The 24,894-nt window shown below is 42.7% G+C and overlaps 1 protein-coding gene across 3 annotated transcripts in view; it reads left to right on the top strand.

Moving 5' to 3' along the window:
• zgc:109889 (uncharacterized protein LOC553542 homolog) overlaps positions 1-24,065 on the top strand; it is a 64,696-nt gene extending 40,631 nt beyond the window's left edge. For 2 of the 3 annotated variants that reach the window (XM_049569310.1, XM_049569311.1), the window contains exons 4-12: positions 421-555; positions 8,110-8,263; positions 8,553-8,670; positions 11,337-11,405; positions 11,925-11,969; positions 15,454-15,587; positions 17,097-17,387; positions 17,853-18,268; positions 18,587-24,065. In XM_049569310.1, the coding sequence (XP_049425267.1) occupies positions 421-555; positions 8,110-8,263; positions 8,553-8,670; positions 11,337-11,405; positions 11,925-11,969; positions 15,454-15,587; positions 17,097-17,387; positions 17,853-18,268; positions 18,587-18,744 (1,520 nt within the window). In that variant the 3' untranslated portion in view covers positions 18,745-24,065. The remainder of the gene's footprint in view (positions 1-420; positions 556-8,109; positions 8,264-8,552; positions 8,671-11,336; positions 11,406-11,924; positions 11,970-15,453; positions 15,588-17,096; positions 17,388-17,852; positions 18,269-18,586) is intronic. The other variant, XM_049569312.1, reaches the window with a different exon arrangement.
• The last annotated feature ends 829 nt before the right edge of the window (positions 24,066-24,894 follow it).

Here is a 24,894-nt window from a genome sequence, read left to right as displayed (position 1 = left end):
TTTAAACTCAGAGAGGCAAACAGAGAGATCTTTGAAAGTATTCAGCCCGACAGGTGCGCAGCAGGAGGACATCTGTCCTACTGAGACAGACAGGGGGAGAAGGAACAGGACGAAAGTATTGACTTACCTCCATCTCTGTGAATTTCTCTTTTCAGATAACTCAGGAGGACAATGTCCTCTGTTAAAAAGCCTCTTATTTTGGACAGCAGACTGCTACCGCACCATTTGTGTCACTTTGCAAATAAAAGTCTTGTCAGTTTTTTTTTTTTTAGCTTGAACCCTGAATATGTCCATAGAAGCTGGGAGCAAGAGCTCAGCTGGCGAACATGAATGTGTGAATGCACTTTCACAGGATGAAAGAATATCGTTAAACTGCATTTTAACCAATGTGCGTGCGTGTCTCCGTGTTTTTCCATCCAGGTCGCCATGCAGAGGACATTTTCGGAGAGCTGTTTAATGAAGCCAACAGCTTCTACCTGAGGATGAGCAGCCTGCAGGAGAGAGTGGACCAGCTGGCCGTGAAAGTCACCCAGCTCGACTCCACTGTGGAGGAAGGTAGGGGGGGGACAGCATGCGTGTGTGTGTTTTAGTGTGAGCACACAATCTTTGTATTCCTGAGTGTGCACCAGTGGGATTTTACATCCATGTGTGTGTGTACGTGTGTGTTGTCGAGTGTGTACTGTGTGTATCTGAGAGCTGTCTGTTCCTGTGTGTTTGTGTGTGTATATGTGTGTGTGTGTGTGTGTGTGTGTTTTTATGTGTAAATGTGTGTATCAGTGCCCAGTTCCCATAAGGCTAGCCTGCAGCATTTTAATGGCTATGCTGATTATTTATTGACAAAACATCTCTGCAGCTGTCATATTAGTGTGTGTGTGTGTGTGTGTGTGTGTGTGTGTGTGTGTGTGTGTGTGTTTATTGAACAGAAGTACACACTCATATTGCGCTCCAGTTGTGTGTAGTTGTGTGTGTACAGTGTGAGTCATGATCATTATCTCCATCATTAAGCTTTTTACTAACTCTGAAGGTCAATTCTAGTAATGCAGTAATTGATAGGCCTGCACACACACACACACACACACACACACACACACACTCAAAGACACACACAGCAGTGGTCAGATGGGGCTGTGATGATCCAGTCAGCACTTACAAAAGGATTTCAGAACTGGGTACAGTGGCCCCAGAGGCTCACACTAAACTTTCATGTGAGATGTGAGAAACCTCGAGTCGAGGGATCTTTTTCTTTTTTCGCTTTTTTGTCAAGTCTCCATTTTTCTCTTTCTTTGCCCTTTTCTTTCAGTCTTTGCTCCTCCTCTGCCTTGTTACTCCTCATCCTTTCTTCCTTCATTCTATTTTCTCCCCTCTTTTTGTCACCCAATCTGATTTTGATTCTTGTATGTCCTCTTCTTGCCTTCTTTTCTTCCTCATCCTTTCCCCCCTTTCTCCACCATCATTTCCTCCATTTCACCCCGTTTCTTTTTCTTCACTCTCTCTGGTTACCTCACCTTCCATTTCTTTTTTTTTATAATCCACACCTCTTTCCCTCCATCACTGTTGCATCATATTTTCCTCAATTCTCCGTATTCTGAAGCCCAGTTCAGACCAAAGATTTGTAACGAGACAAAACCGTTTTAGAACGGTGTGAACTGACTGACTGAGTTCGACTCAAGCCGGCTAATGATGTCACCTGCAACTCAGCTGGTCAAATGGCCAGCGGCTGTTTTTAGAACGTAAAGCATGTCACCTGTTTCTCCAGCCAGTCAACTTGTAGTGAAGTCTGCTGGTCAAGTCAAAATGACCGTAGACGGCGTGTTTGCTTCTTGCAGCAAGTGCTCCGTCCCCGCCAAGCCCTCTGTTTCCATCCTCATGGTGTGCAGGTGTTGGACAGCGGGTCGCTGCTGCTGCTTGCTGTATGTGCTCATAACTAGGGCTGGGCAGTTAATCGAAAATGAATTGAAACTGACATTCAGAACTTCTAACCAATGTAATCCTGCCCTTGTCAGTAATTTCGAGTTGTTGCATACAGATGATACACCATCTCACCTAGTTGAATTGGTGTGAACCAGTAGGCATATTGCAACTAGTTGCCTGTTTCAGCTCGTCTCATCACAAATCTCTGGTCTAATCTTTCTTCCTCCCATTTTTATCTACTTCTACCCCTACTTCTATCTTTCTCCTGTGCCGCCTCCTTCTCTCCCTCTTTCCTGTGTTTCTTATTACTCTTTCCCTCTGTTCTCTAACTCTTTCCTTTTTGGCTTCCTTTGATCTCTTCTTTCTACTTCCATATGTTTACTTATCTTCCTCGCTCCTTTCTCCTTCCCTCTATCCCTTCTTTTCTTCCATTTTTTATTTCCCAAACCCTCTTTTCTTTTTGTAACTCTGTCTTCTCTCCTGTGTATTTCTTCCCTCTCTTTTTCACTCAGCATCAGCCCCCTTTCAGCATCTCTTTTCCTCTCTTTTCTTCCCACTTCTGTTTTCTTTTCCTCCCTTTTTCCCCCTCTCTCCTTCCACTCCTCTCCCTCCCTCTCCTTGCTGATACTGCCTAGTCATTCTGCAGCACGGCGGGCTCAGACAGAGCGTCAGATAGAGCTGCACAGACGGGGATGAAAAGGAAAAGCTCAGCAGTCCTCATGCTTATCCTCCTCCTCCTTTCTTCACCCCCCACTCCTCCTCCTCCTCCTCCCCAACTCACACTCTTTCATCTCCCCTCTCCTCCTCTGTTCATCTCCGTGCCTCTTCCTCCTACGCACAAGCAATTCGTCAGTCCTTCGTTTCCTACCACACATTCATCTGTCGTGTTACTCTCCCGTCTCTCACATTGCAGTCACATCTTCTCACTTTTCTGTCTTCATCCCTCGCTCCTGCCCTCTCCTTCTTCTTTTTCCCACTTTTCACTGACTTGAAACTGACAGCCATGAGTCACATTTAATGTCTTCTGATACATAGTGAGAAGGAAAGGAAGAATTAAACAGACAAACAAAGAGAAAGAAGGAAAAAAGAAGAAAGAAAGAAGAGAAAATTAAAGAATAAAGAAAACAAAGGAAGAATAAGGAAGGAAAGAGGCAGTGCAAGTAAGAAAGAAAGGAGGGAAGAGGCAATTAAAGAAGGAAGGGAAGAAGAAATGAATGAGGTAGGGAAGGAAGGAAAGGTCACTAACAGACAGGAGAGAAGGAAGGATGGAAAAAGGGGCACTGAAAGGAAAAAGGAGCAAAGAAGAAATGAGTGGAGAAGGAAGGGACAATAAAAGGAGAAAGGAAGACAGGAGGGCATATCTTAAAGGTATGTTGGTTTTTGATTTTTAAGTAATAAATGTTTTAAATGAAATAAAATTAAATCAAATTGTTCCAGTACTTTTCATGAATCTCTATTAATCTGGAAAAAAAATAGAATAAATTGCTTGGGAAACAAAATTTGCATAAATATTTGTAGACTTCAGTGTAGCATAAACTGCAGTATATCGTTAAATAAAAGAAATTAAGCTGAAATTATGTTGTTTTTCCTTTTATCAACAGTAGAATATACAGTATAGCCCCGTTTCCACAGAGCAGTACGATACAGTTCACTTCAGTATGCTTTTTTCCCCTTTTCCACTGTGAAAAGTTGTGGATGGTACCAGTGGAACTGTTGCGTACCGTCCCCATTTTTGGTCCCCCCTCTGTTGGGGTACCTAGCACACAGATCTGGTACTAAAAGGTGGAGCTGTGAACACTGCATTCTGTTGATTAGTCAGTAGCGGATGGTCACCCTGGAGAGTTTTATCACTCTAACTATAAAATGAAAGGATGTTTTGCTGCCTCTCGCAGCAGCTGGAGTCAGAGTAAAAAATAATTTAATTCACTGGGCCGACTGCCTGTGACTTTTAAGGTGGAAGGTTTATTTGTAATGTTACTCAGTGCATGAGTTGACGATGTGAATCCATCAGCACACCTCAAATTTCAATTTGACAACTTTGACTATTACTTACATATTTAGCATTACTTAGGGCTGGGCGATATGGACAATAAATTCATATCTCGGTATCTATAGGCTGACTGGTGTCACACAATATATAAATCTCAGTATTTTCAAGGAAATGGGCAACATGTTTTCAGCTGCAAGTTACATTTGAGATGTCACAAGCAGTTTCATAAAACGGACCATTATCAAAATAAAATAAAATGTTCCCATTTGAAAATACGCAGCTGCGCAACAGTCACACCTCCAAAACACTGGTTGGCAGTGGAGTTCCTGTGAAGTGCTGTAAAGTGCAGTTGATTCAAAACACACCTAAAACTCACTTAAAACATGGCTCAATAGCGACAATCTAAACACAAGTACACAAATCAGCTTCTATAACTCGCAGCATTCACAGACAAAGCACTTGTCTTTTGCTGGACCTTGTATAAATTAGCCTAGCAGCTAGCAGACTTTTCCTCTACTCATATGAAGCCAGGGACAACAGCAACATTTAACAAAGGTAACGTTACAAAATTCGGCTCCATTACAACTCACAAGGTTCACCGACAAAACAACTGTCTTATACTAAACACGTTTTCCACACAAATACAACATGCTAGAGTGGGGACTGACATGCAGCAAAGGGCCGCAAGCTGGATTCAAACCTGCGGCCGCTGCAGCTAGGCAATTCCTCTGTACATGAGGCGCCAGCACTATCCACTACGGTACCGACGCCCCGTTATTACCACAAGCCTATGGCATTTCACATAATATGAATTAGCCTAGCGAGAAGTAGAGATTTCCTCCACTCATATGAAGCCAAGATAAATCATACACAAGACTTAAACTCACTTGGAGAAAAAACAGCATCACAGAGCTTCATTCCCATTGACTCCAGCAACACTAAACCCCTGAGCTTGCCTGAGAAGGACTAAATGCACAAACCCGCTATTTTTAAATATCCCATGGAGAGAGACTCACTGCAGCCTGTTCTATTTTGTTCTGAAAATGTCGGCGTGCAGGATGTTCTGTGGATGATAAACGAGGTGCAGACTTCCATCTGTATCATCGGTTATGAGGAACTGTTTGTGATGGAAATGCTACGGTCTAGGTAACATGTCTGAAGGGTTACATTTGGTGTCAAAGGTACCATACCGAAAGTGTTTGGTGGAAACATGCAAATGGTTTTGGGAAGTCAAAGTCAAAGTTAAAATTACCCAGCAACCTTTTTGTGGTTTAAAAAACATCTAATAGCCGTCTACATGAAGACCTGACGTCTAGGCTAAATCACGGCTGAATTTGGGCTGTCAGTGAAAATTTGGTAGACGTCTAACCATAGCCAAAGTGTAGACGTCATCAATTACATGGCTATGTAGAGACCATGTCCAAAAAATGGAGATAAACATATTTTAATTACTGTTGACTTTCTATACATGATAGAATATCATACCGCACGCCATCTGCAATGGCGAAAATTACATTTAATCAATTTCAAAATTAAATCGGCTAGATTTGGGTTACATGTAGCTAGACTAAATCGGAGCTAAATATAGCCAATACGTTTAAATCACAACTATTGCTTGCTGGGTAGCTTCACCAATCTGAGTGAATGGTGAGTCTAATCTCTGCTGCTCAAAAATACAAATAAACTCGCAGAATACAGGTTCACGTGATCGTGCTGCAGCACAAAAGAGAGATTGTACATCTTTCTCCATTTCACATGCAGATGATTGGTGTGAATTTCACGCTCTGTTCACGGGGAAGGAATGACGCGTCAAACCCAAAACACCTCAAGTAACAGAACTTCTCTTTAAAGGGATTATTCATACATCTCATAGGCCTCCTTCTACTTGCATGGCACAAACAAGATGTTCCCTGTTTCCAAAATTTGAAATGACTACTCGTGTAAATGTAAATGTGCAAGTCAGGCCGCTGCAAACCAGACTACTTAATATATTAAGCTGGTTATTAGCAGCAGTCAACACATTTGTGTACACGTACATGTGCAGAGAGGAGGATGAACGTTAAAGTCAGAGTGATGAGAGGCAGAGGACATGGAGCCAGAGGTGACAGAGACAGAGTGTGTGTGTGTGTGTGTGTGTGTGTGTGTGTGTGTGTGTGTGTGTGTGTGTGTGTGTGTGGTTATAGAGAGAGGATACCAGAATAGAGAGAGTGTTAAAAAAGAGAGGGAGAAGCTCGAGGTCTCTTTGAAGATGTGTCTGAATGAAAGTTGCATTAGCTGCTAGTTTTGTGGATTATTCATTTGGCCGCGGGGACAGAAGCTTAGGAAGGAATGATCAAACACGGAGCAGACAGGAACGTGTGTGCTGACTGCAGAATCTGCACACACACACACACACACAGTAATACACAGATCAAACAGCCAATCGCCCTTTAGTTTTTGAGGAATTTGCAGCCAGAGGTTAAAGCTGAAACACTCCTTCTTTCTGACGTTGTTAATAATGCTGCTGATAACTTACACACACACATACACACAGAGTTTACAGTCCAGAAGTCAAGTAAATCACTGGTAGGAACATATGTCGCATTGACACGGTTTAACCTTATTATACAGGCCCGATGTACACTGAACCAGCCAGTGTGTGTGTGTGGTTAGCCATCTGCTAGATCCTGGATAGCATTGCAACAGTGTCGCGTTAAATCTCCTCTGGGGCGGTGGGTTAAGGGATTGACACACATACATGCAGTATTTTCTCTGTCTCTCACTCTCCCTTTCTCTGTGTCACACATATAAAAACACACACACACACATACCGGCTAGACAAATCATATTATCACACCGTCCTACACGCTGCATAGCACAAAGAATTTGGAGTACCATAAACACACACGTATTGCTCCTGCACATCCACGCACCCCTCTCTCACAGCTGCAAAGTGAGTGTGTGTGTTGTGTGTGTGAAATATACTTGTTAAGCTGGTGCAACAAGCTCGGAGACTAATCTGTCCCTGCTGTCCTGTTAGCACCGTCTGTGTTTGTGCGTATGCATATGTATGTGTTTGTGTATATGTCAGAGTGCGTGCAGTGTGTAAGCTATTTGTCATGTGTTTTAGTCTATATGCATTTTGTGATATTACAATTACAGCAAACAATTGTCTGCTTGCACAGTGTAGTGTGATGTTTTAGTGCTACAGCAGCATTATCTGTGAGATCACAGTTGATGATTCAGGGAAAATTTATTTTAATACAACTTTTGGTACTAGAGTAATAAAATCAGTTGCTTTTTTGGTCCACTAGATGGTGCTGATGTTTTTTTTTCCTGGTGAGGTCAGCAGAGGTCTCAGTCAGCAGCATTTGGCAGGAAGTTCATCAAAACAAAGATGGATGCACTGGAGAAAGAAATCAGAAACGCGCCATTGACGTTTAAATCAAACATCTGGACTTGTTTTGGAAAGAAGGACTTAGCACACCCCATCCAGAGGTGACGACTAAGCTAACGCTAAACCCACTTTTGGGAAAAATCAACCAACACTGGACACACTTAGCTCGACAAAACTACCATCCAACTCTGAGGGAGCGAAGAAAATAACACAGTCCATCATGTCCTTCATGTACAAAGATCTGTGTCCACACAGCATTGTTGAAAACAAAGGCTTTTGTTACATGGTAAAAACACTCCGTCAGTATGGGACTCCGTTCTGATGTTTTTTCACCGACACAGTCGTACCCAAGCTCTACAGAGAAGTGAGGCATAAAGTTGAGGAATCTTTGAACACAGCAGGAAGGGTGGTGTTAACTTAAACAGGATTCATGTGTCTATAATGGCACATTATCTCACAGAGGACTGGCGACTGCTGTCTCACGTTCTCTAAACTAGAGCAGAACACGAAAGTCACACTGGAGCAAACACTGCAGACCTCCTGCAAAAAGCAGCACAAGAATGTAACAGACAATGCTTCTAACATGGGTGTGGCCATTCAGTTAGCGAGGTACCTGCATGTGAAGTGTTTTGCTCATGCGCTTAATCTGGCATGTAGTTTGTTCATAAAACAGATATACGTCACACTACATTGTACAAGTAGACAATTCATACTTCAATTCAATACTGTAAATTGTGCTTTTTTTTTTTTGGCCTTACTGTCAGGTTGTTGACTGTACTGTTGACTCAGTTTTCAATCTCTCATTGTCTCCATTCCTTTCTGCTCCTTCCAGTCTCCCTGCAGGATATTAACATGAGGAAGGCCTTCAAGAGTAGCACCATCCAGGACCAGCAGGTGGTGTCGAGGACCTCTGTCCCCAACCCTGTGGTGGAGATGTACCATCGCTGTGACAAACCTCCTCCGCTCAACATTCTCAGCCCCTATAGGTCAGTCATTTAGGGTGCTTTCACACCGGCCCTGTTTGGTTCGGTTCAATCAAACTCAGGTTCATTTGCCCCCTAAGTGCGGTTTGTTTGGGCAGGTGTGAACACAGCAATCACACTCGCACCAAAATAACCGGACCAAGACTAGACATTGGGCATTCATTACATTATTTAACAACATCATTGCATATGGAGTATTTTCCTCATATTATGCAGCCCTACGCTCCACCCCTCCTGTTGTGAGCATTTTTTTTTTATGTCTTTTTTGTTTGTTGGTCGTTCCTTCACGTAGGGATGACAAAAAGGATGCATTGAAGTTCTACACTGACCCCTCCTACTTCTTCAACCTGTGGAAGGAGAAAATGCTGCAGGCCACCGAGGACAAACGCAAGGAGAAGAGACGACAGAAGGTACGGGTGTGTGTACGCGTTAGTGTGTGCTGGTGGAGTCTGCTCGTATTCGAGTGTGTATTTGTGAGTGCAACTCGGGGGCATGCTTATATGTGTGACTGGTACACATGCTGTGTGCTGGATGTGTGTGACTGTGAGAGTGTGACACAACAAGTAAATAAAATCCATCTTCTGCTTTAATTTGCTAATCTGTTTTTTTCCTGCCTAATCGTGCCTTTTTTATGCTGTTATTTCATTTTATGCATTCTTATCTTAGTGTACTCATCATTAAGCTTTGCTTTGTTGTGTAATTGGTTATTGATACAGCAGCAGCTGGGCAGGCTCATTATCCAGAGACAAATAAACGGCCAAAGGGGAATACAGCTTCAAACCGTTTATATGTAACACTGTTCGCATATTCATGGAAAGATGTAGCCTCTGTGTAAGATTACAGCTATTTCAGTACAGTTCTGTGTCATACTAGGCCTTGTTAGTCCTTTTGACTTGTCACAGGAAAATAAAACTGGTGTAATTAATGATGACAATGCTTGTTAGGTTTAGTCACATTTTAGCCATATTTATCCTTCATACACTAAGTTTTAGTCGACGAAAATTCAAAATGTTTAATCAACGAAAATTTGTGACATTTTAATAAACCTTTGGTGTCATTTTGTTTTGAATACGTCTTTTATCTTTATACTAATCCAGTGAGGCTAATTCATGTATCAGAAATTAGAGTCAAGGTGACAGGTTGAATAAAAATTTGATTTAGACATTTTTTCTGCAGCTACAAATAATTTTTGCACACGTACAAACTGTCATTTCTCTAGCAGTGTTTGACAGGTCTAAGGGCTGATTTATGAGCACACACTTACTGATCATCATCTGAAAAGCTTAACATCTCTCTATTTATGCTCTCAAAAACTTTGACAGCATAATTAATTAATCTGTGACAATTACGATTTGTACCCAGGTTCATTGTAAACTCTGATTTATTAGTCTCACGGTTAAGAAGCCAAAAAATAAGTTAATTAAAGCTGAATTCTTTCTTAATCTGCATTATGATAGTCTGGAGGTTTAAACTCATCTCTCACAGAGTTGGTGATTAAAACTAAACTCTCATCTCTGTCAGGGAAAACTGATCTGAGGTCAGACTGTTTTCTTACAGCACAGCTACACTCACAGATAACTGAGCAGCCTCCTACCTGCCTGTCAAACACCATCAACCCATAAACCTTCCTGAGACAGTCCAGACTGAGTGGAGTCCTGCGGAGATCAGCTGTGAAGTCCAGCGGCTGGTGGCTGCTTGCTCTGCTGCCGTTCAGCGGCTAACAAGCGGCGCTAACTGCTAACAGCCACCGCTGCAACTAACAAACTCCACAAATCCATTCAGCAGCTCCACCATCCACACATTTGATTATTTACTGCTGTATTGCAGCTCACAACTCACACCAACTGCTGACGCTGCTCCAGTGTGAGTGTTCTTGCTGCTGGCTAGCAAAACATCCTGGCGCGGACTATTTAATTGAGTTTGCCAGCCCGTCGCTTATGTGACATTGGAAGATAATTAAAGGCGCAGCCGTTTTCGGCTTTTAATGTCCGATAGTCCACCACTAACATTTTCATCACGTCACGTCTCATCAGAGAAAATGAAACATAGATTTTACCTTAGTTTTTATTATCAAGATTTATTTTTAGCTCATCATTTTCATCATGGAAAAAAGGTCGTTGTTGAAAAATTTTCGTTAATGAAATTAACACTGCCCCGTACAGTTGTCATGATTGGGGAAATTAGCTATAGTGACCAAAACGTTTTTCTTACCAGGCTGTAAACATGTACATATCCACTGTAACATGGGGGTCTAAGGGGGTTGACTCGCTCTTGGAGCCAGCCTCAAGTGGCCAGTCAGGGAACTGCAGGTTTTGGCACTTTGCGTTGGCGTCATGTTTCAGCTCTGGAAGTTGTGAAGCATTCATGTTTCGCCAAAAAATACACTTAATACATTTTGTTTAATTCCTTCAAAGTCTTGGATATACATGGATGTAAACTGCAACTTGACTATTTGGCGGAGGCATGCAACTACAACGTGGTAATTCTAGTTTTATTGGAGCTTAGCCAAGTTTGAGCTTCGGATATATTTTTCAGTCCAACAGAAAAAAATTTAACAGTGGAGATGATCATTTTCTGTCTCAGACCAACATAATTGGCAGAGAATTAAATATTTCAGAGCTGAATTTCACTGTTATTCCCCTTTGATTCACTTTAAAATGCTACACCTCTCTCCATCAGCCCTCTCGACAATCACTTTCTAAACCCCTGAACAGCTGCTGCTGTATATGTTTTGCTGCACTATGTCAATATTTCTGTTCAATTTAATGCTGCTCACATTTTTTTCTGTTCCCTCCCTTCAACCTGGAAACCTGGCAGAATAAATTCCCTTTAGAAACAAAGCAGTGGAAGTTTTGAAAGACTAACAGGTTTTGGATACCAGGGGAAGCTCAGCCGCAGGAGGACGGTTCATCTACACGTTCCTCCTTATTCTCTTCCTCCTTTCTTTCTCTAAGTTACCTGGTTTCCAAGACACACACCCAACCCCTCCTCCTCCTCCTCATCCTCCTCCTCCTCCTCCTCCTCCTCCTCTGCTCAGTCTAACGCACCAGCTTGTCTTTCTCCCATGTTTCCATAGGGCTGTCCGGCCCACCCTGACAGGCCCCACTCCAGACAGGCCCCACCCAGGAGCCCCCTGTCCATCTCTGTAAGACAACCCAGACCCCTAACCTGCCCTCTCCTGCCCGCCACTTTACCCCCGCACACCCCACTAACACACATCACACACTCATATGTTATAGAGGAACTCAGGTAAGACACAAAGAGGAGAACACAAGCCAGTTATTGCATATGAGTATTAATAAAAGACACTGAGGCACACACCTTCCCCTCTGTTTGTGTCCGTGTGTGTCACGTTGCGTTAGCTTGCCACCTCACCCTCTCTCTAACCCTCTGTGATTGGTTTGGTTCCCGTCTTGTGTTACCAGAAGTTTTGGCTCCGTTGTCCATTGTCTGCTAGTTTATGTTGGTGTGTTTAATGGTGACTGGGTGATGATGAGTAGCCTAGTGTGTGTGTGTGTGTGTGTGTGTGGGTGAAATTTACCCCATGTTGAAGGAGCTGGTGATGGGGTCCTGTTCTCTTCCTCTGGCCCAGAGAAATCAATAATCAATGACTGAGTTTCTCTCCACTCTTCTATCTGTCTGTCTGCCTCTGTCTCTCCTGCAGGAGCAGCAGAAGCAGGTTGAGGACCCGGGCAGAGAGGTGAAGAAGGTCAGTGAGGATTTGCACACTTTTTTTATTTTTTGCAACACAACTTGTGGACTTACTTTTGAAACTAGCATGAAATTAGCAAAATTGGAAGTTAGCATTAAAATATCCCTGAGATCAGTGGACGACCTAAAACCATCTAGGTCACTCTTGTGCTGACCTTTAATGGAACGGAGAGGCCAAACAATGTTAGCTTTGTCGCACTCACTCTTTTTTCCAAATGTGTATTTCTTGAGTCGCCACTGTTAGCTTATTAGGCTCATTAGAGATGAACTGTGCCTCATTTGGAAAGTGGACAAGATCAGGTGGCAGCAGCAGGTGGCAAAAAGCTGTATTGAATGTTTACAGCAGCCTTGAAAGAATCTACAGGAAGTCGCAAAGATACTTACAGTACAGGCCAAAAGTTTGGACACACCTTCTCATTCAATGCGTTTTCTTTATTTTCATGACTATTTACATTGTAGATTCTCACTGAAGGCATCAAAACTATGAATGAACACATGTGGAGTTATGTACTTAACAAAAAAAGGTGAAATAACTGAAAACATGTTTTATATTCTAGTTTCTTCAAAATAGCCACCCTTTGCTCTGATTACTGCTTTGCACACTCTTGGCATTCTCTCCATGAGCTTCAAGAGGTAGTCACCTGAAATGGTTTTCCAACAGTCTTGAAGGAGTTCCCAGAGGTGTTTAGCATTTGTTGGCCCCTTTGGCTTCACTCTGCGGTCCAGCTCACCCCAAACCATCTCGATTGGGTTCAGGTCCGGTGACTGTGGAGGCCAGGTCATCTGCCGCAGCACTCCATCACTCTCCTTCTTGGTCAAATAGCCCTTACACAGCCTGGAGGTGTGTTTGGGGTCATTGTCCTGTTGAAAAATAAATGATCGTCCAACTAAACGCAAACCGGATGGGATGGCATGTCACTGCAGGATGCTGTGGTAGCCATGCTGGTTCAGTGTGCCTTCAATTTTGAATAAATCCCCAACAGTGTCACCAGCAAAACACCCCCACACCATCACACCTCCTCCTCCATGCTTCACAGTGGGAACCAGGCATGTGGAATCCATCCGTTCACCTTTTCTGCGTCTCACAAAGACACGGCGGTTGGAACCAAAGATCTCAAATTTGGACTCATCAGACCAAAGCACAGATTTCCACTGGTCTAATGTCCATTCCTTGTGTTTCTTGGCCCAAACAAATCTCTTCTGCTTGTTTCCTCTCCTTAGCAGTGGTTTCCTAGCAACTATTTGACCATGAAGGCCTGATTCGCGCAGTCTCCTCTTAACAGTTGTTCTAGAGATGGGTCTGCTGCTAGAACTCTGTGTGGCATTCATCTGCTCTCTGATCTGAGCTGCTGTTAACTTGAGATTTCTGAGGCTGGTGACTCGGATGAACTTATCCTCAGAAGCAGAGGTGACTCTTGGTCTTCCTTTCCTGGGTCGGTCCTCATGTGTGCCAGTTTCGTTGTAGCGCTTGATGGTTTTTGCGACTCCACTTGGGGACACATTTAAAGTTTTTGCAATCTTCCGGACTGACTGACCTTCATTTCTTAAAGTAATGATGTCCACTCGTTTTTCTTTAGTTAGCTGATTGGTTCTTGCCATGATATGAATTTTAACAGTTGTCCAATAGGGCTGTCGGCTGTGTATTAACCTGACTTCTGCACAACACAACTGATGGTCCCAACCCCATTGATAAAGCAAGAAATTCCACTAATTAACCCTGATAAGGCACACCTGTGAAGTGGAAACCATTTCAGGTGACTACCTCTTGAAGCTCATGGAGAGAATGCCAAGAGTATGCAAAGCAGTAATCAGAGCAAAGGGTGGCTATTTTGAAGAAACTAGAATATAAAACATGTTTTCAGTTATTTCACCTTTTTTTGTTAAGTACATAACTCCACATGTGTTCATTCATAGTTTTGATGCCTTCAGTGAGAATCTACAATGTAAATAGTCATGAAAATAAAGAAAACTCATTGAATGAGAAGGTGTGTCCAAACTTTTGGCCTGTACTGTATGTCCTGTTAGATCCATCTGTAGGCTACCTTTAATTTAAAGACCACTTATTACTATTACACAAGGTGTGTTTTTTAAGGGGCTGTATACATGTCGAGAAACGCAAGGTCAGGTGCTGGGCGCTACTCTTGTATCTTTTGTGCCAGCTTTCAAGTTTGCGGGTTGTGTCTGAGGTTGCTAAGCAATCTTAATGCAGCGATGGCATCACTCTAGCATTTGAGCGTGCCTGCAGCACATCTACATTGAAACAATTAATTTGAGGACACAAAAAACGCGGCATAGTTACGGCCCCTAATAGAATAAATCTTCATTGCACAACAAGAGACCAATAACCTACAGTCTAGTGTTACATATTACAATTACACAAAAAAATTAGGATGTTGAACGAAATTTGGTGTTAGTGTTCAAACCTAAAAGCCAGTCAGCTCCTTTATTAGGCGACTGCCAGGTGTATCCCACCATACTGTGGGTCTTGCAGCCGATATAAAGCAGCTGCGGCACCTGACTTTAAAAACTGCAGCTGCTTTGATCTTGTGAAGTTATCATCATCCACGTGTGCATGACATCAGGGCAAGTTGGGATCAAGTCAAATCTAGTGGGTGTGCATTGTGTGGTAATCGACGGTGATCCGTTAAACACAGGCCCGGCGCAACCAAGCCAATAAATATTAAGTGCCAGAATCAACAAATTGCCCAGTACACAGTAGCTGTTGCACAAGTCCCAGTAGTTATTGCCATGTCTAATAAAATATAGTGAGTGTTGTTGTGAGAGTGCACCACAGCTGTTCAGATTGTATGTTGATTGAGAGTGTGAATGGCCTTAGGAAAGAAGCTGTTAATGAGTCTGGTGGTCCCAGTTTTTAATGACCTGTAGTGCCTGCCTGAGGGCAGGGGGTCGAGCTCATGTTGACCAGGGTGAGAGCAGTCCTTAACAATGGACAATTTATTACTCAATATTATTTTATTACTGATTAGCTGATGGCGATGCATGTTATGTATACGTTTATACATGCACCATCTCTGCACCAGTGTGGGTTTGAGAACTGAGTGAATCACAAAGGTGCTTAAGGAGAAACATGTGATGTAGGTATTAGAAGAGCCAACAGTGAAATCAGCAAACTCAGCTTTTTATGAGTACATTTGAAGAGCACGCACCGCTGCCAGTGTGGAGAACACTTCATCACTCCAAAACCATCTTCATAAAAGTACATTAAAGCAGTTTACTAAAGTAAAGACAGTGAGACACTCTTCAGTGCCCATTAACACCGTCCCCAGCGAGGTGTTAGAGAGGGACAGCTGTGCCAATTCTTCAGACCACAGCCAGTGAATGTTAAAGAGCTGCAGCAACACTAGTACCAGATGTAGTTCTTTCAACCATCACTTATATTATTCATAGGGTACATTAAAGATGTGATTTGCAGATTCGATTTTTATTTCTTCAGTAAAAATATGTACCTTTTGCCTTTGAAGGTGCGTAAGGCTCGTAACCGGCGCCAGGAGTGGAACGTCCTGGCCTATGACAAAGAGTTCAGACCAGACGCCAGGCTCACCCCTTCCCCTTACCATGGCATGTCCTCAGAGGGCTCCCTGTCCCCTGATAGCAGGTAAACACACACAAGCTGTCGCTATATATGTGCAGTTTTCCTCCAGGGGCCCTTATTTGTCACAACACATACACATCACTGTTTATAAGTGGAGTCTGCTCCAGGGAGGCGGGATAACAAAACCCAGCATGAGTGGTTGACTGGGAATACGTGCACACACAAGGGGAGTGAGGTTTTCTGCATTAGCATGATAAAATAACTTAAGTTTCCTATTTTCTCAGCCTTAATGAGCTGTAAGTGGTTATTGGTGTACTATAAATAGTATATAGTATATAGTGTGCAGGTGTAGTAACACAACCATTCTGTGTCTCACAGTTACACACATTTAAGCACCTGTGATGGAGATTCAAGCAGAGCCAATCTACCTGCTGTATTGTTTAAAGCTCTTTGCTGCCCTCTCCTGGAGAAAGTAATTTAGAGCATATGAATTTCTTTATATTTTTTACTGAGAATATTACCCCTAGTTATAGATGAGCTATATTTGGTCAGTGCTATTATTAATGTTTTATATTTGTTTTTACATTTAACCAGTATGCTCAAAGTTCTAGGAAATCTGTGCTTGTTGTGAATAACTTCCTCTTGAAAATTAACTGATATGATTATGTGTTATTTGGATACTATTGACTTTTAATTAAAGGAATACTTAACCACCAGTTATTTAACCCGTGTTAGGTTGAATTTGAGAGGAAAACTTCGGCTGTCTCACATGCCTCAATGTTGAAGGAAGAATCCAAAAACGGAAAAAATTCATGATGAATTGAAGTCATTGGGGTCCACGTTAAACATCAGAAAAAACAAAGTCAAAACATCTGTTTATCAACTCTCCTGCAACTCTTGCAGTGTAATTCAAGTCTCTTTTTCTAGTTGTGTGCTCAGTACTTCCCAAACACATGCATTTTTGCTAAGAACTAGTATTTAAAGCTGAACTGAACGGTATCTATGCTCTTTTCAAAGCCAGACTCCATCAACAAAAAACGTAATTTTACCTTGCTGAATATATGAGCTTCTGGTCTACCTCTGCCTTGACCAGTAGTTTATTTGTGTTATGTTGTGACTTTGGTGAATCCAAACTAACCCTTTAAAACACCAAAGTCCCACAATAACACAAACTAATGATCTGATTAAGGAAGCAGTAGACCAGCAGCTCTAGTGTTAAGTTAGGTAAAATTCCTATTTTTGTTAATGGGGTCTGGCTTTGAGGAAAGCACTGAAGGGTTTCTGTTTAAATATTATGGCTTGCATGTTTGGGAAGTACTGAGCATACGACTGGATAAATGAGGCTTGGAATATACTGAATAAGTTGTGTGAGAGTTTGTTAACAGATGTTTTGATGTAGTTTTGCTGTTGAATTACAAAAGCAATAACTGAACAATGTAACAACATGGTGAAAGGCATAAAGAAAATAATTCACTGACTGTAACTGTCGTAATCAAGGAGAGAAACCTATGTTATTATATCTTTAAAAAAAATAAAATAAAATTGACCACCCACTCACGTTCCCTCTACCAGGTCAATGGCGTCCGACTCCTACCCTGCAAGCCCCAACCACCCCTCCACCCAGGCCCCCAGTGCCGTCCACCCCACGGACCACAGCAGGGACCACCTCAGCGCAGCAGCCCAGACTCAGTCGCTGGATCGGGTCCTCAGGCCGGCCAACCAGCCCCCAGGGCCTGCGCCTGGAGGGCGACATGCAGCCTCTCTGGGCAGGACCCCATCAGGACACGGGGTCCAGGCTGGCGGAGATCCAACGGTTAACGGGCCGAGGCAGCAGTCGGTTAAGGAATACCGGGCCGGGCACGGGTAGGTTTACACATCTAAATCTTTACTTTGTGCTGGTGTCATGTGGAGCCCAGCACTAGTGCACACCACATTTCTCTGTCTCATGGCTCTTGGCTTTTCTTAGTCTGATAGCAAAGTGAATAAGTGAGACGTGATGTTTAAACTATAAAGGCCGAGCTAATGTCAACCCACTGCTGCTTTGAATGTTAAAATGGAACATGTCGCCTTTTCAAAATGTCTCTTCATGACTTCTTCAAGACCTGACATTCATAGAAACCAGTTACATCAGACCCTTTACTCTTCAGTTCATTTTTTATTGTCCTACATTTAAAAATATCTGGCTCGCAGCTTTGCAGAAAAGGACACATGAGTGAACAGAGGATAAATACGGCAGCCAGCCCGACGTTGTGTGTCATTTTACACGGAGGTTTTTGCTCAGATTAGAAGACATTTATTCTTACACACTGTCTTCTGTCGTCTCCTCAGCGGCCAGCCCTCCACCATCCCAGAGTACTACATCCCACCCGCTCCTCCTCCCCCTCCCCCAACCATCCCCTCGGCCCAGACCGCCTTCGACTCCACCACGGCCCCGCCCCCCGGCGCCGCATCCGCTGTCCCCCCCACCTCCTCCGCCCTCTCCCGCCCCTACTCCCCTTCCCCTCCTCCTCCCCCGGCCAACTACGTGCCCTCCCCTTCCCACCCACCTTCAGGCGCACCGCCGGCCGCCCCTCCTCCGCCGCCGCCTGGAGCCCCCGCGGGCCACCAGGCTCACCCTTCACCACCGCACGTCGCTGTTGGCCAGTCGGCTGTGGATGCGGCGCCCTCGACCAGGAAGTCCACCATGCTGGGGATGATCCCGATGAGCGACGCCCGCTCCGACCTGCTGGCCGCCATACGTAGAGGTAAGTGTGTCACTAAGGTCAGAGTTCAAGAATGCTTTCATCTTTCGTATCTGTATTTGTCTTAAATACTTAGATGATAATTTTGGACTAGAAAACAAAACTCCATACCTGTATTACCCAAATATATTTGGAAACTGTAGCATGCAAATTAATTGTTTATAAAGAAAACGTTCACAGCCTCTGATGACACACTGACCACACTTAACGCCCGACCGTCATTTTTGAGCTGTTACCAGGGACCCCAGAGTTTCTAGTCACGCCCTTGCTCACTCCTTCCACCCCTCCCCCCTCCATCCATCCTCCCTCCCTCCCCTCCAGGCATCCAGCTGAGGAAGGTGCAGGAGCAGAGGGAGCAGGAGGCCAAGAGGGAGCCAGTTGGCAACGACGTGGCCACCATCCTCTCTCGCCGCATCGCTGTGGAGTACAGCGAGTCCGATGACGACTCCGAGCTTGACGAGAATGAATGGTCTGACTAAAACAATTTTAGAGAGTGTGACGGGTGCACGGTGGGTGGTGTGCACTGGGAGAAGGAGAGGGTGAAACATTGAGACACTGAGGTGAAAATGAAGGGGTTTGGTTAATGTTCATCATTTACATTTTTACAGTAGGAAAAAATGATCAATCACACATACATTCACACTCATACTTGCAGCCTCTGAACATTGAGCACTTCTACAGCAGCAGGTTGGTAATTTCAGCTTGCTCGGTTGCCCCTGACGACGCCTATTCTTGAACTGAAACCCTAGAGGTTTGTGTGTCGAACCACTGAGGGTGTGTGGCGCGACAAACACACTCTACGTTCACACCATTTCAACACCCTCCCGCCCCTGTCTGCTCATTTTTAACCACTAACGCTCAGCTGTGAAAAACAAACGCACCAACGTCTCCCTGCCTACATATTGTGACTGATAATTATCATCAACACTGCAGGTTGAGAGCTTGTAATAACTGAGGGCCCCTGGTGAGTATGGGGGGCAATGTGTTTACAAAGCACATGGTATAGCACAAGAAAAACTCATTGTAGTGCAATCTTAACTTATCTGCCAAATGTTGAGAAAGAATTTATGAAAACAAGTCAGGGAAAAAAAAAAACTCCTCAGAGGAATACTCCGCCTCGCAGGGCCGTGCCTGTTTACGAAACACACGCACTCTCCTGAAGAGGCCTAACTGTCATTTTGAGAGTTTGGCTCATTGGTCACCTTAACCAACACAAGACAACAGAATCAGCTCCAGAATCTTCGTGTTATAAATACTAACAGTAGAGTGTGTAGCATGTAGCTAACTGTATAATTAGTTAGCTTGATTCTTATGTCTGAACGCGCAGGGTCAAAACATATATAAAATTAAGGATAGAAATAGTCTTTGGAGCTACACTGTGGCTCAAACAGGAAGTGAGCAAAGTTAGCCAAACAGCTAAAGACCTTTAACTGTTAATTTATGACACACTTATTTATTTAGAGTGTGTTTAAAGAAATGAATTTATAATAAGACGCTGAATAAAAATCAGTGCCAAGTTTGGTTTGTTTTTTACTCTCCTCCTTCATGTCTGCATAATTATCGTCACTTTAGGAGGTAGCTGGATTCACAAGATCACGCAAGAGTCCAGCCTTGGTAGAGACGGTATTGTCAAATCTCCAAGGGTGGATACATTTCTACCATTGTACAGTATATACCATCATATCGCCCAACTCTAATAGCAATTTTAAGCTTGTGTTTTCAGTTTTGATAGCGGGGCAATGACTCTGTTAACATATTATTTGTGTTTTTAATGTCTCAGATATTGCATTTACATTTTCATAAAATCCTTGGTTGAAACAGGCAGTTTCTTTGACATCAAAATTACTTTTTTAACAGAGACCTGTGCACAAGAAACCATAGCGCTGCCCCCTAAGAGTCGACCACAAGTTAGCCAACTAGAAAGGTCCTTAGCCGGCAAGATTTCATTGGTTACTTAGTCGTAGTGCTTCTGATGGCATTTGTCATTTGAGTCAACCACAGTTGTTAAAGAGAAACCAATCATAGCAGTGGAGTCTCTAACACAGCTGTCAGTCATGTCAGTCACTTCCCGTCAACTGTGGTCAAACTAAGCAGTGCTGATCAAATATCAATCAAGATTTTGTCGCCGCATCGCCTATTTCTCACCTCAAATGCTTTCAGAACACGTTAATTTCCAGGGCTGGTACCTGCGGTTATTCCACAGGCTAGTTAATAACATGTCGGGCAGGAAATCCAAAGTGTGGGATCATTTTGAGAAGGTGAAGGACGAACCCAAGGTGATATGTAAACTCATCTTCATTGGTCGACTACAAACATGACGTATCATCTGAAACATGGAAGTAGCTACATGCCCATTAGCCCACAGCGTCATTAACAGGCGGCTCGCTCAGTGTGTGACGTGCACTTGTAGATAAAATATAGGCCTATATTAATGAAGGTTCATTAGTACGGTTTTGTATTTCTCTGTAATGTAGCACCATGTGGGCGACTATTCGACTAATGGCCCTAAATGAAGACTATTGGTCGAGGAAAATTCTTAGTCTGTTGCAGCCCTAATATCTACACACACATTAAGAAAAACAATTACAAGTAGCATTTAAAATGCCCAAGAACGATATTTTAAAATCTCTCACTGGTAAAAGTGTCTGCAGAGAGAAATGTAAAGCTGGTTCTCTTGTGATGTTTTTGTTCAAGGGATTCAAAGGCCAAACTCTCATAAAGGCAGTGAAGCCTTGACCTCATACCTTTGACATTGTGATATACAGTAGTTCTCCCGTTGTGTATTAGCTGAAACTGTGATGAAAGACGCCACCCACCCATGTTGACGCTGGTTTGGGAAGACAAGTGCCACCAGCTTTGTTGAAGTTTAGTGATAACTCATCATTCAGCCTCCATATCACAGCATCGACCAATAAAGCGAGCGAGCTTTCGCCATTATTTTGTTTTATTTTTCTATTTTTTGGTCTTTTGTAGTCATTCATAACTTGAAGTCTAACATTTCAGCCAATGACTGTGTGCTGTGGTATTGGTCTTATATAAACGCTTCCACACTTAACCACACACCAGAGCCGCACTCACAAAGCTCATCATCCTGACTCCAGGGTCGAAGGTCACGTCCGCTCTTTCATATGACCTTGCTCACCGTCTGCAACCCTGGACCAGCTCGCTGTCCGTGGAGGCTTTGTGAACGCAGCCCATGGACTATAAATACATAAGTGTAAGAGACTTGCAACAGTAATATACAGTATATTATCTATCTCTTTTCAGTATAGGTTTGGCTAATCCTCAGTATGAGCTGATTGGACTGTAGTGTTTTTATAACGTGGTTTTTCTTTTTAAAACGTGCTGCGGTGAGTTGTTCACTTTGGTTTATTTTAGGGGTTTTCTACTCAAGGCCAGGATCGAGGTACCAGATGAAATAGTTGGACTTGTGACAGAGAAGCCAGTTGAAGGATTATTACAACTTCTTTTACCAGATGCACCTGCTCTTTATCTAATCTCGAGCCAAAGCAACATCTAAATATCCCATTATTTAAAAAGGCTTGTAATGCTGGATATATACATTTAGTAAAGGTATACAATGCAGGATTACCCAAAAAACAATGTAAGTAATCCCTCTCGGTCATCACTTACGACCCTCTAGAAGTGTGAACGGTGTCTTTATCTTTATCTCTGCCTGTATTTTCTTCTTATTTTGTTATGCTCGGGACGTTTCTGGGCACAGCGCTCAGGTGGGGCCAGGAATTTATAGAAATTTAGTGACCAGTTAGCAGAGCGTAGGCAGCACGCATCCAAGAACAAGCTGAAAACTGTGGACTCGGCGCCAAAGAACACCAAGCGGACTAAGCTTCGGTTGACTATCACTTTGGCTGGTGATACCCAACACTTTCTGCATAGTATACCTTCAGTACTAAATATGTTTCAATTTCCTATCCAGAACTGATTGAATTTTTGAACTTCTTTTTTTGGTGTCCCTGTGTGGCAGAAAGGCATTCTGGGAAGTGTATAGCTACCCATCAATGGCACAATGAGACACAATTGCCTCCCTTCTTAATGTGAAAGAAATTCATCAATACTGTCCAATTTTTTGGATTTAAGCTGTGGTTTCTATTTATCCGTTTATGTTAACTTAGCCCCTGATCACACAGAAAGTGTTTTAGCAGCTGGAGGCAGCTTTTTGTAATTGTTTAATGAGAATGAAGCTTTTTGCTGGCGGTTTTTGCGTTGCGATGCATCCTGCATTTCTAGGCGCCTCGCTCTGAACTCTGTGTTGAAAAAACAAAATTTTTCACCATCTGTTTTCTCAATGTCCAATCAGATGATTTGAGAGGCGGGCCTTCTGCGGTGGTCATGACAAAAGTTAACAGTTGGTAAACAATGGAGGGGAAACTGGTGGTAGCGATTGCTGGATACCCAGAACTATGCAGCCTGACGATAGACAGCAGGTTATCCTAAAATATGCCTGGAAACAGGCATCACGGATGCAAAGCTCCTGGACCAACTGGTGGTACTCCCCATGATCCACCCTCTTTATGAGGGTCTCATGTACCCACACAGATCTCTGTTTCCCTGTGCCCAACAAACTATTTACTGACAGCCTCCCACCCTCAACCAGAGCTACAGCAAGTACCCTCTGCCTTTTTATTTAAGGCAGTGTGGTGTGCCTCGCGTTTTGCTACCTTTCTGTGTGATCAGGGCCTTAAGATATTCTAATCTCCTTGTGAAGAGGATCTGGGCCATTGTGGAAACCCAGTCCTCCTAAAAAGCTTGACTATAAAATGAATATTAGCACTTAATCATCAAAACAGCAATTAGACGACATCTCAGCGTGTAGGTACAACCTGCTTCTCACTGAAACGTAGACTGTTGAAATCATTTCTATGTAACCATGATGTCGATAAATAACATTTGCAATGAAATTCGGCCCAAATTTAAACTGGACATCAAGATGTCTTTTTACCTGCAAATCACTTTATCACTGTAAACTGGGTAAAACAGCCTGAACCAAACAGAGAGCATATGTCTGAGACAGTTTGACAACAAGGTTGTTGCACAAGTTTTAGGCTTTTTGCCTGTTGGTTGATTACAGAAAACTTTAAGATTTCTGAACAGATATGGCTCAAAAGTAGTTATTTTGTTTTTGTATATAAATACCACACGTTAGTTGAGGTAACAGCTCACTCAGTAGCTGCACTCTGTTGAAGAATACAGATCTATAACTGGATAAAAGACTGGACGATGGGTGGATGTGTTGACGATGGGTTCTCTCTGATTGCTTGGTATAGCATTTACGAACGTTATTGTTGAAGCAACAAAGCACATAGACCTGCGCCAAATTTAACAAGGAAAAAACAATATCTCAGTCCTGAAGTATGGCCAGCATTTTAGGATCCAAGCACTTCATGACCTTTCCTTTCCCCTTTCCTAGAGTTTAAAGCTGTGACTGTAAAAGATTTACAAATGAGAAATACCTACCCACAATCAACAAATCCGGGAGACAAAATGCATTGAAGTCGTATATTTTTGAGCAGAGGCACAAAAGGCCGAGATTTGAAATCAACCGTGTGTATCTGTGGCTACTGGCTTGTGAGAATTCTTCATTATGTGTTTGAAAATGTGAGAAATGAATCATGTTGTATAGACTTTTGGCGAGGCAGCCTGTAAAGTAAAATAAGTACATTTGGGGTTATATAACATAGACAATGAAACAAAATAAAACTGTGTATTGCACACTAAAACCAATTGTAAGCAAGTATGCATGTAACTATAGACAATAAATGGTGAACAAAATTGTTATCCTGTGTGGGGTTTTTTTGTTACATTTACAGGGTTTGATTTATTCTTTGTTTACACATTTTGAATCCGTAAAAAGACCTTTTACAATCAGCGTCTTGCTACAGCAACTGTTCCCTTCATTAACACACTATTTTCTGCCAAATTTGATACTGTTGTGGTTATTTTACTCATATAGGAAATTTTTAAATTTGCACTTTTGTCTATATGCTCCTCCCACTGGTGGAAGTAGGCATTTTCAATTGGAAAAAGGTGAGGTCACGTACTTCCTTGAACGTATCAAAATTTGGCAACATTGGAATGAAAAGCTGGTGTTGTTTGTTCATGTTGCCCGGTGACTGTCAATCAAATATGATCAAACCACACCCACACAGTTTTCCAACTGCGTAGGAGAACTACAGTAGCCGACACAAAACGCTGGTGACCATTTCCGCTGGAGCCAGTGTTTGGTTTGTTCGCTCTGGGCTACCATGGAAACAGGTGTACATAGAAACTGTTCATTCTAAGGTAACGAAAACACAACAGTTCTTAGTTTTAGGTGATTATAACCTAATGAAAACATAGTTATGAATATTAAACATCATTTCTGCCAATAGATTATAATAATTTAAAATAACTTAAGGTAATAACAAAAGGTTGGGTCAGAGGATCTTAGGGACCTAGCAGGTACATATGTCTTGACCATGGCAGACAGATAAGTTGGGTGATTTAAAAACCAATAAAAGAATTTTAAAATTACTTCTGTGACAGGTAATCAATGTAATGATTTTAATTTCATGTATCAAAGTTATCTGTATGGGAGAGTAAAGGTCCAACTCTGGCAGTATTCCTCGAGT

Source organism: Epinephelus fuscoguttatus, linkage group LG23 (assembly GCF_011397635.1).
Source record: "Epinephelus fuscoguttatus linkage group LG23, E.fuscoguttatus.final_Chr_v1".
Lineage (NCBI taxonomy): Eukaryota > Metazoa > Chordata > Actinopteri > Perciformes > Serranidae > Epinephelus > Epinephelus fuscoguttatus.
Note: the sequence above shows the minus strand (reverse complement) of the source record. Positions and strands in the feature narration are given on the sequence as shown.